This window comes from Rhincodon typus, chromosome 10 (assembly GCF_021869965.1).
Source record: "Rhincodon typus isolate 14 chromosome 10, sRhiTyp1.1, whole genome shotgun sequence".
Taxonomy (NCBI): domain Eukaryota; kingdom Metazoa; phylum Chordata; class Chondrichthyes; order Orectolobiformes; family Rhincodontidae; genus Rhincodon; species Rhincodon typus.
In genome coordinates this window covers 11,849,485-11,865,470 of record NC_063341.1, presented here as the reverse complement: position 1 = coordinate 11,865,470, position 15,986 = coordinate 11,849,485, and the positions used below count along the sequence as shown (strand labels likewise).

Below are 15,986 nucleotides of genomic sequence, written 5' to 3'. Positions count from 1 at the left end.
TTTGCTGAATGTTAAGTTTGCTCACCTTCCTTTACCTAGGTGAACAAATAAGGAGTCCAAGTTTCAATATGGACATCACCCATGAATGGACCTCAGAGATCCACACACCTGAAAAAGAAACTTGGTGGGAATATTGTCATCACCCAGTTTACTAATGACTTCCTGAAATATGCTGGACTTGAAATTTGTGTCATAATCTGACTGGATCTATTTTGGCAGATCATTCAGAATGAAGATTTGGGTCAATTCCTTCACCACTGTCTTGATTCATAGACTCAAACACATTTACAACACAGAAGGATGCCAATTGTCTCACACTCATCGTCAAAGATCTGTTCGCACTAATCCTATTTTCTAGTTTTAGCCTGGTAAATTGTGGCAACACAGGTGAATACACAAATGCTGCTCAACTGGTATGAGACTTTCTGTGTCAATCATCCTTTTAGGCAGTGAGTTCCAAACTTGCATTACCCTCTTGAGTTAAAGTATTTCTCCTCAACTCTCCTCTTAGCTTTTTCCCTCTCACCTTAAACCCATATCCCTCATAATTGATCCCTCTATGAGTACACAAGATCCCTTCCTACCCACCCTATGTCTCTCAAAACCTTATACACCTCTAACATGATCCTTCCCAAAATTCGCTGCTTCCAAAAAAACAAATCCAGCCTCTCCAAGGTTTCATAGCTCAGACCCTGCAGACCAAGCAGCATCCTTGTAAATCTCTTGTGCATCCTCCCTCGTGCAAACACATCCTTTGTATAATGAGGTGACCAGCACTGCGCTAAGTACACCAGTTAGTGCCAAACCAGCATTTCATACAGTTCTAGCATACCTACCTTCTTCTTATATTCTTCGCCTCTGCTAATCAAGGCAAGTATTCCATATGCTTATCTTATCCAAATGCCCTATGATTTTCAGGGATTGATAATATCATTACCTGCAGTGAATTTGCCCACAGTGTCCCTGTATTTTTGGAGGACTGTTTGACATGAAGATGCAGCAGGATGGGTTAACTGATTACATTCATACCAGTCAAATTGACTCTGAACAGTCAGGACAGAGCCAAGGGGATGCAGCAGAGATCTTGTGCAAAAACAAAGCAAGGTTTGGAAAGGCACGCAGCTTCAAATACTGCCACACTTCGTGACTGAACGAAAAGGTTAAGGACAGCAGGGGAAGGGAGAGGAACAACTGCAACACATTGAACCCAACTTCTTTCAAGAAATGAGCAACACTGTAGTGGGAATAACCCAATAGTAGATCTGGTAATACAACACTAACATTTAACATTGTTTCCAAGAAACATCAAATCTATCATGCACAATCAACCTGGATTGTCAAATAACAAATATTATCCTCCACTTCTTCTGACAGGGCAGCAGTTTCACCAGTCAAAGTGAAAGAACAGAGAGAAAGCTAAATGACTATATTTGCACTAACCAAAGGTCTCACACTGAAATGTGACATCCACAAAGCAGAATGTTTACATGCATTAATTTTCTAAATGGCAGTTAGCTTGTCAAAAATCTTGTCTTAGGTTTGCTCTAGGCATGAATATATTTCTTCTGCTGTATCATTTGAAACTGAACTCAATAACTCTCAAGAATCCTTACTATTGTGTCTTAGCTTTAATACCTGTAAATGGTTTAATCCCACAGATAACAAATTGCTGACAGGATAAGATTACAGAAGTGCATTTTTCTCCTGTTGTTCGCAATCATATACCAGTCAAATTATCTTCTAGATTGCTCCAATAGATTTTATTACTAAATGCCAGCTGGAAAACTTAGTTCTCTGTTATATCCATAATGGGCTGCTCCAGCTGAGGCACTTCCTGTGCACATCTTGCCGAATATGTTCAGCACTTGATCTGAGGTGAATCAGTTCCTTAGCAGCCAATAAGACCCATTATCAAGTGAGCTGGTTTTAACTTTCAATTTTTGTGAGCACCTAGAACATGAAATGTGAATGACACACACAACTTTTACAACAATTAGAAGGTTACTCTTATTGACAGGGGAAACCAGCAAGTCTCTTTTACAACAGTTGGCTAACTTCCCAGCATCTGTTTGTGCAAAAAAGTCACTGTGTTCCACTTGTATTTCACTATTTTGTCACAGATCAATGACGGGGTTTAAAATGAAGATTGAGTTTGGATAGATTATCAAAGCAGCAGGCTGATGTACTGGACACTACATTGCTGTGTTCTAAACGGAATCTCCAAAAGACCAAAAGCCAGCACATGAATTGAATCACTTTACAACTGAGCAGCATCCAATGGGTATTGAACTGCTGAAGGCAAAGAAGCTGAAACACCTTTACCACCCCCATCAAATCATTTTGCTTCTTTACTTAGTGTTGGGACTGAGACATACAAATTTTCTGTATGAAAAGTGACTAAGCTGCTTTTTACATTCCACCACTGGTGACCTTTAAAATACATGCACAATACTGAATTCATTAATAAGTCATGAGAGCATCTGTCTGTTACAAGTTTTGGCTTAGTGGATAACTTTCTTGCCTGACTTACAAATTTTCAGTCCTACTTCAGAACTTTACCACATGATCTCAGCTGACATTACTGTGCCAACTTATATTGCACTGTCGAAAGTACAATATTTCAAACAATACTTTAAACAGACTCCCTGTCTCTGAGTGAAAAGAGGAGGGTAGTTCTCCAGATGAATAATTATCCCACCCTCAAAGATTATCTACTCATTTCTGTTAATGAGACCACGTACACTTCGCTATCAAATTTCCTACAACTCTACTTTCAAGTATCAATGTGGATTATAAGTTGAAATACATTTAATATTTATATCTCATATATTATGCCAATATTACCCCATAATTTACAAAAGCTTAATAAGATTATTGGAAGTATCTTTGGCCAAAACCATGCATTCAGATTCAGCATTGCACGAATTGCCAGTGATTGAACAATGCAACGCAAACAGCTACAAACATAACAGTAACCGGTTCATAAACAGGAATGATAGTGATGTATCCAACATAACATTTTTGTATATGGCACATAGTTCTTGTAAGTACTTCACTTCTTGTTACCCTTTAGCAAATCCTCTGACTTAGCGTGAGTGCTGCCACCTTTTAAGGCAGAAGACAAAAGCTTGAGCAGAAAAACAATGGATGAATCAAAATCTTCACATTCAAAAATAGATGAACCCGCTCAAACCTTCGTTCTCACTATTTCTCAGTATCCATTCATTTGCCTGTCAGTCTTTTGTAACTGACAGTCAACCTGACAACATCTAAGAACACAAATTATTCTGTGAACTTTGTTGAATACAATGTAGTGTTCAGCTTGTCATTCTGACTTTGACAAATTCAATGATTTTAGTAACTGCAACCCTGTGGTTTTATGATGATGATTAAATTGCATTCAGGAAATCTGCCAGAAGTGTGGGAAATACATACAGTCTTCGTGAAGAACTGTAACCCAGCAGAAAGTCTCAACACTATTGCCATGGAGTCCGTATCCATTCACTTTGCCTATAAACAAAACTGCCACACCCTCAGTAACAAACAACTTACCAAGCAAATGGACATAATCACAGGTCGAAGAAAAATATGTTTGCATGATCTATTGTAGATTTGCACCAACAGAAGTCCAACATTTGGAATAAATTCCATATTTCGGATTAATCAAAAATGCAAGTGCTGGAAGAACAATGATGAACCTTAGCTGGGTCTCCTGGTTACAGGTAAATGCTTACAATATATGCTACATGTGCTGGAGAATGTAGATTTACACCTGATGGCCTAAGTTTATTATTTTCATGCTGTATCCAATAGTTTTATATTCAGATCACAATGGATTCACCGGTATGTACTTATAATGGCTCTAGGCTTTATAACTGCACACGAATTTCAGCACATTGAGCAATATTTGTGGAGCACAACTGTTACAAATTCTAGCAATAATGTATTGGGTAATTATAATAGTTTGTTTAGTGAATTTTGCATTTCAATGCTGGAACTTTGCATCAGAAATTCCAGTTGAGTAAAATATTTCCTTTTGTGACTGTATGTAAAAATCCACGTAATTGTGAGTGCAAGTCTGCATTTAAAAATGGCATGGCCACTGATCATTCAATTCTCTTCTCAATGGTGATGAACATAAAAGTTTGCCAACTCTGTATGCATGGATTCCTGAAGATTTCACCACAGAAATGCCGACTTTAACTATCAAACAGCTTCTCAACCTGTTCAGTGCCCTGAAAATATCTGAAAAGATTAATACTGAGGAACAACACAAGCACCACCATGCCAATTTAATCACGTAAAAAGTGCAAAGGATACAATGGGTACTCATGCCATTTTGTGTTGTTTTTACGAAGTAAATTTGCTGCAATTATAGGTTTGTTTCTGGTGCAATTTTGCTTTGTCCCCTGTTACAGTTTTGAAGCGGGCCAGTCAGCCCAGCCAGTTGTACCATTTCTGTCTGGTGTGCCCCCTCCAATTCCATTGCCCTCATCTCTTTCTCCCAGTGTACCCCTGCATTCTTTTTCAATTTGCTGCTTTCATTTTGAAAGCATCCAAGCAATTTACACTTTCTGTGGAAATATGTTCCAGATTCTAACCACTACATAAAGAAATTTCTAATTTTCCAACTGCAGTTATCAGTAACTATCTTCTATTTATAGCCAATATAAAAAGAGATATTGCAGATGCTGGACATCTGATATTTAAAAGATCTGAAAAAATGAAAAAAAAAGACATTCTAACAGAAGGTCTGATCTGTCACGATCTGTTTTTCTGCCAAATTTGGAAAATTCATAGTTTTGCCTTCTTACAGATCTTCCCTGTTCTGTTTATAGTCAACACCCATTTTACCTTCTCTTTCAGGAATATATTATCCTTAAGTGATTATGATTTTGCAACAAAATTGAGGTAAAGGAACCATCATAACAATGACTTATGAAGAATATATTGCTCCTCAAGGAACACTAGTGAAACCTTACTACTGGCTGTATTCCACTGAAAGATGTCCACAATGTCCCTGTCACATCAAAACTGGGGAAGGGGCACGAGTTTCCTACATTGAATTTTATGAAACGTTTGGATTTCCCTCTGCTCAACCACAATCTGACAGGCATCTGATCTTCTATGAACTGAAGTTATCATCTGGTACTTTAGTGCAGAAAGGACAAGTAACCAACTGTACTTTATATCAACTTCATCCAGAATCTATCTTCTTTGACGTGGATGGCTATCTGGATGCACTCTTGTACTGCTACGAAGATATTGCTTACATCACTATCTATTCCAACTACACCCCTTGTAATGAAAAAAACCACTGCTGTATAACCAAAATGTATGATTTCTTGTTAAGTTTTCCCAGCACAAGGTTGGACATTTATTTCTCTGCATTCTACCATACGGATGATCACTTTTCTGAATCTGGGTGGAATAGAGAAGCTCTCCATAACTTGGCTTCACTTTGGCCGAGAGTAACCCTCAATCCCATCAGCAGTGGGACATGGCTGACAATTCTTCACAGGTTTGTAAATGGCGTGCCACAGCTAACTCTTTGCAACTCAGTTTTGCCTGAAAGAGCTTTTGCAGACCTCAGCAATGCCCATCAGATAGCTGCCATTACTGGTGTTAACCCTTCTTACGTAGATGTAGTACCCCAACCAAAGCAACGTCGAATGCAAGATTTTAAGCCACCAGAGACGGATGTGTATCCTATTTCACAAATACCACCTCGAATTGTGAATCGAATGATGTTAATAGCTCCATACCAACTATTCCAACCATACATGAATCTCACAAAGAAGCTACCATTGCCTTTATATGTACAGCCACTTCAACAACAGAACATGAAACCAAAGAATGTTGTGAGACATCTCAACATACCTAACATATCCAAATGGAAAATACCGACAAGCTCAGCACCACGCAACATTCAAGTAACTGAAACAGTTGAAATTTTGGAATCTCCGATGAGGAAAAGAACAAACAATTCAAAGCAACAGAGGAAGACAGGGAAAAGAGAAAAACCTACAAGAAAGAATTAGCTGACAAAAACAGCTCTTTCAAACTAGTTAAATCTCTGAATGAAAATGAAATCTCTTTTAAACAGGACTGAGGCCCACCAATTGTTACAATAAATTCCATCGTCACTGCTTTTTCATAAACTCTATGCAGGAAATACAATGGAATATGTAATTAAATCTGTCAACCCTGTTCAACTTTGTTTGTTAGCCATGACAGTTTCAATTTTTAATCTCAATTTTCTTTCCTTTTCTCTCCCCACCCACAATACCTTAAGTCCCCAAGCATCAGATTTCAAATAATCTGGTTTTATGCACAAATCCAGCGAATTATGGAAGACACTTAATGAAACTAAATATTGTTCTTCCACTTTAGAGTACAAGCTCTGAAACAATAAAAATATATTATCAGCCTTGTTGGGAAGTTATGTTGAGGTTATACAAGGCATTGGAGAGGCCTCTTTTGGAATACTGTGTCTAGTTCTGGTCGCCCAGTTTTCAGAAGGATATTATCAAGTTGGAGAGGGCTCAGAAGAGGTGTACCAGGACGTTGCCAGGTGTGGAAGGTTTGAGTTATAAAGAAAGGTTAGATCGGCTTGGATTTTTTTCACTGGAGTGGAGGAAGTTCTGATAGAAGTTTATAAAATAATGACAGGTATAGATAGAGTTGATGGCAGTTGTCTTTTCCCTAAGATGGGGATTTTCAAGACTTGGGGACACATTTTTAAGGTGAGAAGAGAGAGACTCTAAAACAGATGTAAGAGGCATTTTTTTTACATAGAGGGTGGTTCGCATGTGGAATAAACTTCCTGAGGAAGTGGTGGATGCGTGTACAACTACAACGTTTAAAAGACGTTTGGATAGGTATTTGAATAGGAAAGTTTGGAGGGATATTGGCCAGGAGCAGGCAGGTGGGACTAGTTTAGTTTGACATTATGTTCAGCATGGACTGGTTGGATCGAAAGGTCTGTTTCTGTGCTGTAAGACTCTATGACTCTGTCACATAAAACTATACATGGTAATCTGAGATTGACCAGGTTCTGAATTTATGGTCACAATGTTAAGAGACGGTCATCTGTATGTCTGACTCTCTTCAATTAGTCTGTTCAGTTCCACCCATGCTTTGCTATTTATGCCATGTGGAAAGTCGATCAGTGACATCATAGAAAGATCACTCAAAGGTCCTAAAGCCTTCACACAATAAGGTGCTCTTTTGAGGTTGAATTTAAAGCTGTGTCTCTTTGCACTGGCCATGCTCAAAATGATCAGAGCAGATTTGGGCTTTATTTCATAGCAAGACATCATCTGCTTTTAATAGGAATATAAAGTCATCTTAAAGCCAAGGAAATAATTCTGATTTTCAATAGATTCTTCCAATAACTGGGATAATCCAATAAATAATAGATTCCGTTTCACAACTTTGACTGGAACGGTCAAGTTGAGACTATTATTAAGTTGTTTAAAACACAGGGAATTGCAATTACATCAACATGGCAATGACTATAAAGCCAATTTTATTTTAAATGCAATCCCATTGTCTCTAACTCCAGATAGTAGCCTTAAATTGGACTCTTGCCAAGTCTAACCCTAATCCGCTCATGAAGTCAGCAAATATTCAAGGTGCAAAATCTTGGTTCTTTCTGCAGAAAGACTGCAGTTAGCTATTTGGGAGACAGATAGAGGAAGACTAATCTGGACTGATTAATTCACCAGACTTGCTGCAGGCAATATACTAATGCAATCAATTTGTGCTCACAACATTTAGAATTCAGTTCTCAGTCCTATTCAACACAATCTTTGTTCTATTTGTTTAGTCTCATCCAGCTGCGCACAGTTCATCACAGCTTCTGACAATAATTGAGATACAATGTCAAAACAATAAACTTTTACCAAAGCTATTAAGGTTAGAGGTGATGCAGTGAGTTATCACTTTGTTTCAGCACCTGTCATCACAAGTTGTTAACTGTTCCTTTTTCCAAATGCACGCACCTTTATTCCACACACAAATCTGTTTCACATCACTGACTTCATTTTTCTTGTTTCATTGCTGCCGATACTGTTTGTTTTAAATTTTACACATTCTGGGCAAGGTGTGCTGTGTCCTTCATTGATACAGCAAAATTCTATAATTTAAGATCAGCTTTCAGGAGAACATCCACAAAGGTTTGAACTCACACCAAACACACTACAATAGTTTCTGCTGTTAAAATTACAGCTCTCTTTATCCTGCACTAACGTCCCTCAGCATTGTGGTATCTTTTCCACTGCATTGTGTCCTGTGGACTCAAGTGAGACAGTCAGTCAAGAAGTACACACTCTACCAAGAGGAGATATTTGGAAATGATGGTACTGTATCTATGCAGGGCAGCAGCACAAATCTGAAGAACTGTAGCTATGAGGTTACTGAACAGGTCATTTAAAGATTGATCCTCAGGCAGAATAAAAAATAAACTTTGCTTTTTATATGTCTAATTCTTTGTGGTCTTGATTATCATTATCAGTACTGGAATTAAATCTTCTCTACTAATATCATTTATACTATTGTTGTGCACTGAACAAACAAAACTGACATTAATGTGCTCTTACTGACGTAAAACAGTCCTCAAAGTTTGAGAGCCTCCCAGCTACTCCCGCGCCTTCCCCTCACCCAAGTCAAACCTCTCTACAGGTCCGACTGCCCTGCTGCTGAACCCAGCTCCGTCTAGTTTTTCTGATGAAGGGTCTAGGCCCGAAACGTCAGCCTTCCTGCTCCTATGATGCTGCTTGGCCTGCTGTGTTCATCCAGCTCTACACCTTGTTATCTCAGATTCTCCAGCATCTGCAGTTCCTACTATCTCTGATACAGTTTTTCTTCCGTCCCTTCTTTCCTCTAGCTATATACAAATAACGCCATTTGAATGCAATTGAGGAAATGATTAAAAGTTCGATCTTGGCCCATGACCAACTCTACATGACTTTCCGGGATAGCAGAGGAAATTGGCAAATAAACAACAGAAACTATTTCTTAAATTCTAAACAACATTGTGCCCTTGATTCGATGATCTAAGAGCTGGACTGCAACAGAGATACCAGACAAGAAATAAACGGTACAATTTTTGTTTCAAAAGCGCATTTCTACGGCTATACAAAGGGTTTCAAAAACCTGCTTGCAAACAATTTGATTTGGGCTTCACAACAAGTTAACTGAAGGACCTGATTTTGGGTACATGCACATAAAGTGGAAAACAGTCACGTATTCGCAAGACACGACAGCGTTCAGGTATTCTATTCATTACACACAGTTCATTTGGGTGAGTTAAAAAAATCTCAAGTCAGAAAATAAGAAGCTGAAGTTATAGGGAAAATGCAATAACAAAGGAGTTCATCTACAGATGACAGAATGGCAAAAATGCTGTACTTTAAAGTTTTTCCAGTCCCAGTCCGACAGTCTTTTATTCGATTTCCTACAGTTATACTTTGGAATAACGCTAACTCAGTTATCATGTGGATAATTAATAAAGGCTTGAAGCTGACAAAACTCAAGAAGCAGTTACCCAATTGTATTTGCATTTACTTCTGTGCCTAAATCTGGTTTTAGTACGGAATGGTTCATGAAGACTGTGACTTACTGATGCCTCAAAACCAAAATTCCCCATTGTCTGTGTTGTTCTTGGCAGGGCTTCACAGTCCAGTCAGCACTGTAGGGAGTGAAATATAGCTGACTGCTGCAATATTTTAACTTGTTCTATTTTAGAAAAAAAGTAAATGTTACCAAAATACAACGGGGAGCGGACTGGGGGCTGCAGACATTGGTCAAATATTAAAGTGATAGACTTCTGTTTAATTCAAAATAAGGCTGATAAACTACATCAAGATAAAAATCCTTGCAATTCCTCAGTTTCTGCTGACTTGTTGCCTCATGACACATGTTGTAACTGGGGAGAATCTCTGCCACCAATCCTTCTGGTTGGTATTAGTCTCAGTTACTGAGACTATGGGGGGAGCTATGCCCACACAAAGTCTTCAGGAAATGAAAGGCTCAACCTTGAGCAAAAGATTTATTGTTACATTACATCTGAGGTACATGGTTGTCTTTTGCAAGGCTTCAGGCTTTACTTATGAATAATTACACATTACTGCTTCTGCAACATTCTAGTATGCAACTTAGAGACAACTGAGCAACTTCAACACACTGGTTTACACATACCAGGAACACTCCTTTCGATATTGATGGGTAGAGCTTATTTCCTAAGGTCAGCAAATTCTTTCAAGTGTTGTCTTTTACAACAACAGAAACAGACCTGCCATTAATTTTTTCCTTTAAACTCACAAAACTCCAATACACTTTACAATGCAAAACTATGTGATAGTGACTGGATAATCTATTATTTACTATAACAAATGTTCTTAGCCAAGGGATAACTATAGTGGCCAATACTTGCTGTACACTAAGTACAGTTGAAATAGTACCATGGGATTCTTTGTACACCTACCTCAAAAGCAGATTGAGCCTTGGTTCAAAATTTCACACAAACAACCCAGTTACAGTTAAAAAAAATTGCATTGCACAAGACTTTAAAATGCCTGCTTAGAATGGGCATCATATTCAATGGCACTTTGAAACAAAAATTAAGAAACTCTCTGCTCTTTCTGGGGCCAACATTTATCCCTCAAAGAAATCCAATGAAAATAATAAAAAGATGTTATAAAAAGATTCTTCCTACCAACAAATTGGCTGTTGTGTTATGTATAAAGTAATGTTGACTACATTTTAACCAATGTAGTTCTTTGTGAAGCATTTTAATTTACTCAAAAACATGAAAAGTTTTTACATTTATGTAAGAGGGTTCTGTTGTCATTAAGTAACTGGATTAGCAATCGTGACGCTCAGACAATAATCTAGTTTGAGAACTTGGTTTCAGTTACCAAACTGGTATTTGAATGAAGTGATCTTGAAACTGTAAGATTTTCTTAAAACAGAACTACTTCACTGGTGTCCTCCGGGGAAGGAAATCTGTCTTTGCTTGATCTGATCTTTGCTGCATGTTTCCTTCTTAACTGCCCTTTTAAGTAGAGTAGCAGGTTGCTTTGTGGAATTAAGACCTTTAAGGGCAATTAGGAAATGGATAACACCCAGATCCGGAGAATAACTAAAGTAAAACAAACTCCTGTTCAGATTTCATGTATGAGCATGACCAAAAACACAATGTGACCACACTGTCATGAAAGTGCAGCCAAGTTGTTAATTTGAGTTTGTGGTTTGGTTACACAGAGAAAATTTTTGAAAAGTCACATCTTCAGTCTTTCATAAATTAGAACTAAAACAAAGTTACTGTTGTTTTATAGTCAATATATCAATAGGTCAATTTTTCTTTCTTAATTAAAATAAGTGATAATCAAGCAATTTTTTCAATAGAAATACATTGTGTTCTTCCAATAGATTATGTTAATTTACTTGCCCACTCTCAGCCTCTCCACTACTATGCATTTCTCACCATGATGGTTGTTTTGCACAGTGTTGATTACGAGAGAGAGGAAAGCATTTGAAGGAGCTAGTCCCAGATACATTTATCTTCATACACTGCTATTCATGTTTTTTATCTGTGCCTCCTATTTATAATATTAACTTGTATCAACGTTAGAGGAGCAATAGTCTGACATCGTCGTATTCATTTAATCATGCCTTATAAATTCCAGACTCTCACATAACTACCCTGCTTCTGTTCTTCCCCCACTGCCAGGACACTTCCCAGTGCCAAAAGGAAATCCTGAAATAGAAGATTTGCAGTTGTTGGACTGAAAATAGATTTTGATGGTTCATGGAAACGTTTCTCAGCAATAGAATTCAGAGTTAATGTTGTGAACTGTTGGACCATTCCTTTCTGACTGCACACCCATGTGCCACCACCTCTGGTGGAACTGTCCTGGCAGCGGGGAAGAACTGAAGCAGGGTAGTTATGTGAGAGTCTGGAATTTATAAGGCATGATTAAGTGAATACGACTATGTCAGACTATTGCTCCTCTAACGTTGATGCAAGTCCAGGATAATAGTAAGTCAGACTGGAAGGATAGAATGGGCATGATGTGCCATTGTGGTTATCTGATGGCCAGATACGTGCCAGGTGGTCAGTCCAGTTTTATCCCTCATTGATATTTATGTTCTGATTCCACACAGCTGCATTTGCGGTAATTTCAGTGGGCAGTTAAGAGTAAACCACATTGCAGCCATTCTGGACAACTGCGCGTTAGACTGGATGACAACAGCATATTTCTTACTTTGAAGGACATTTGTGCAATCGATAGATTTTCACAGCAATCGAGGAGCTTTGCAGTAACCATTATTGGTACCAGCTTTTTATTCCAAATTTACGAATTAATTGAATTTAAATACCTTTAGCTACCGTACTGGGATTTGAATTTGTGTGTCTTAAACAGTAGGCTCACATGTCTGGATTACTCATCTAGTAACATTAGCACATGTCTGTACCCTTGTCCAACAAGGCTGGTAGAATGCCACCTATTTACACAGCATGATTGACAATGAAGCACATTGAAAATTATTGAGGAGACATGGGCAGGCAAACATACGACACCTCGCTATTGAAATGCAGAAACAAAAACAATCAATTTCTCCAGAGTTGGATCGAACATCAAAGCAGCAGTGACAGTTGCTCCCTAAACAAGGATTTCGATTGAAAGTTGCTTTGTGGGTCTTCTTAACAGTTTGGTGGCTTGTCATGAACAATTCAGATCACAAAGGCTCCCTTGTCTCCTCAACTAGACGGTTCAGGTAACCATATTACTTTAGTAAGAGTCTCCTATTACAGCAACAAAGACAATCGAACTACACTAAATTGATAAATCAGAAAGCTTCATGATAGTGTAAAAACATACCTGATCTGATTTGAGTTTAGTGCACAAATTACCAATGTTTTTCATTGTCTGAAAAGGAAAAATAAGATTGAAAATTAGGTCTGTAACTCAGTTGATGAGGGAATAAATTCAGTTGTAATATCGAAATCCAAGTTCATTTTTCTTTTGCACAACACAGGTCCAAAGGGAACAGCCATTAATATCAATCAAATTGCCCAGGTGACTTTGAACAGGAGAAGTCAATAGTTCAAGCAGGAAGTCTATGAACAGTAATATAAGTGCATTTCCTGACCAATATCCCGCTCCCTTATGCAGAGACGTCAAGGGAAATTCGAATATTTTTATTGCCATTTGTGTAGGTAGTAGTTAACTGGGATATAGGGCTTTTTAGTCCATACAACTTCTCACTCTCACCTTCTGCTGAAACACTTGGGACATTTTGCTGCATTAAAAAGTTGCTAATACGTTTTTACAGGTCTCTGGATAATGCTCAAGAGGCAGTGGAAACATTCCAACATTGCCTTCTATATGGAGAAAAGTTCCAGTATTTATTTAATTGTCATTTACAACATAAGGATGTTTTACAACCAATGACATACATTTCGAAGTGTAGTCGTAAAGTTTAAGAAATGTGGCAACCAGTTTATGCCATCCACTCCCGGAAGGGAACCTGACTGAAAGGCAATATCAGTGCAGTCTATCAACTGGGTGGACGTTAACTCAGGCAACAACTTCCTTGGAGGAATATTGGGGGCAGAAATCATTTGCAACAACTGAAGAAAATGATGCACCTCCCATTGACTCAATGGCCAGATATTTTATGGTTGTGCAAGGACTGTAACAATGAGAATGAGACTCTAGGTAAGTGTTCAATCAGTGCATGACTTGGTGTCATTGTGCACTTTACACTAAATAAATTTCCCTGCTTTCAACTGATGCAACAATCTACTTGTTGCTGTTTTGACGCTGCCATTAGCACAGCCAAGTGCACACAATTCATACATTCAAATGAGACACTAGCTCCACCTGGTGCTGTGAAAGCAAGCTGGCATTCCTCAGTGCGTTAGTGTCTGGTGGATTGGAAAAAAAGAATGGTCTGAAACAAAATTCAGTTAAACTCTCACTCTGCTAATAATTTCTTACTCAAATCATCAGGAATTAAGTATTTCTTGCCTCTGAAATAGCAATTCTTTAAATGCATTTCTTTATTTTGTTGTATTCAATTGCACAGATGTTTGCATTTTTCTCATCTTTAAGAACCAATATTGACCAGATTTAAAATATCATCATTTTTAAAGCTTTAATGCATTTGGAAAATCTGCAATACATTGTGCCGGTAGAATGTAATGTGCTGAGACATTTTTCTGATGCATGATTTTAAGAGGCAATCTTTCTCTGTTGGCATCAAAGCAACTGAACTCCCAAGATTATATGCATTAATGCATTTAATTCATACTATACCTAAGAAGGTATAAATGCCCTTGAACAAGTTAAATCTCAATATGTGTCCAGATATGGCACAATTGCATGCTACAGAAAACCACAAACTATGTGCTTGCATTGTAATTGGTTTCAGGTTCAACTAAGCCCTGTTCTTTCTGGCATCCTACCCTAAGTCACTGTCAAAACATAACTTTATAACAGTGACTTAAATCCATAATTATTGCCTTTAACTTTTGATGTGCTGTATTGTTTTACCACCTCAATCCTGCCCCAATTATCACTCCTTCCTTGTTAAGTGGAAGCGCTCATGCTGTCGTTGTTGATGTGTCATCATATTTTGATCGAGTAAGACAAATAATATCAAAATAAACTGATGTTTTATGACCATGATGACAATCTTAGTAAGAGAAATTATGTAATGTCCATGCTTAAATATTAAAAGGGCAAAACTATTGAATGGTTGCAATTCATTACGAAAATAAAGGCTACCAGCTGTCAATACATTACCTTCAACATTTTCAATGGTGAAATCCCTGTTCCTTCCTCTCTCACACTACTTCTCATTATTTCCATCTGTTCTGCCATGGTGGTAACCAGGCTATCAGCTCCCCTACTCAGCTTTTCTTCTTCATAATCGTTCTTTTAATTACCATCAAATCAATTTGTTTCATGCAAACGTTTAGCTTCCCTCCTCGGGGATCCTAATTTCTCAAAAGAGATGTCCAGAAGTCTGTGCTGCATCTAAGGGTCACTCAATGGACATTCTGGGCTTCTTCCCTCCCTGGGCTTCATTACACACTTCCATCATTCCTCTAGGCTTCTTCCCATTCCTTTCCTTCCCATTCATTGCATGGTGCAACAGAAGACAGGGCAGGATACACGATGGAAGGATCTGCCCTGCAGTATTCTAAGTTCTTACAATGCCAGCAAAAGGAAAAAACATATAATTGAACATAGTATTTCACGGTCCCTCAATGCACAGTATATGCAGCGATAAATCAAAACTGGTGTGTTTTCACAGCATATTGAACAGATGCAATCAGTAAGGAATCAACAGGCAAGAGGAAATCTCTCAAGCGGCTATTAATATTTCAAAGAAAGCAGGATGGAAGTGTTGAAGTTAATTATGCAGTGGAGAAAATCAATTGAAATGTGCACATTCAGGTTTCAAAAATTAAGTAGAGTTCCACATGAACATTGTTTTGTTTTCCTTTAGTGGTCAAAATGCCATAACACGCTGGCAGTAAACAGAAGGCTTGCCTGACAGATGACATGTTCTTTTCTTGTTTCGAGTTCAGGAATTGGTTTGCAAATCTAGTTCAAATTTGGACTTTGTTTACTGAAGGTTGTCAGGCATAGCATGTGGAAGAGCAGTGGAAAGTGGCCAGTGATTGAAACACCATCTAATGTCCACTCTTAACCCCGACTGAAACACTGAAGTTTGTGATTAAAAGTTAGTTCCAGTCATGATGATTTTTAAAAATTAACTAAAAACATGACAGTTATTTTCATCACACCCACTACACTACATCAAGTGACCCAATTCCTCTTCATGATTATATAGTTGTTTTGTGTTCATCGTGAATGTAAATTAGATGACTATTCTATCTCAGTCTTAAATTGAAATGAAGATTTTAAACACATCAGTTACTTAATTCATACTAAATAGAAAAC

General features: G+C 38.0%; 1 protein-coding gene across 1 annotated transcript; it reads left to right on the top strand.

The window, feature by feature from the left end:
• The first annotated feature begins 2,898 nt into the window (after nucleotides 1–2,898).
• Nucleotides 2,899–6,111, top strand: LOC109931721 (putative C->U-editing enzyme APOBEC-4). Its single transcript, XM_048602032.1, has 2 exons — nucleotides 2,899–3,043; nucleotides 4,912–6,111. The coding sequence occupies exons 1-2, from the start codon at nucleotides 2,899–2,901 to the stop codon at nucleotides 6,039–6,041; spliced, it is 1,275 nt and encodes a 424-aa protein (XP_048457989.1). The 3' UTR covers nucleotides 6,042–6,111.
• Nucleotides 6,112–15,986: the final 9,875 nt, after the last annotated feature.

Coding starts and splice junctions, on each gene's coding strand:
- LOC109931721 (XM_048602032.1), top strand. CDS start 2,899: ATGCATTCAGATTCAGCATTGCACGAATTGCCAGTGATTGAACAATGC. Junction 3,044..4,911: donor GTATATGGCACATAGTTCTT/GTAAGTACTTCA, acceptor AACAAAATTGAG/GTAAAGGAACCATCATAACA.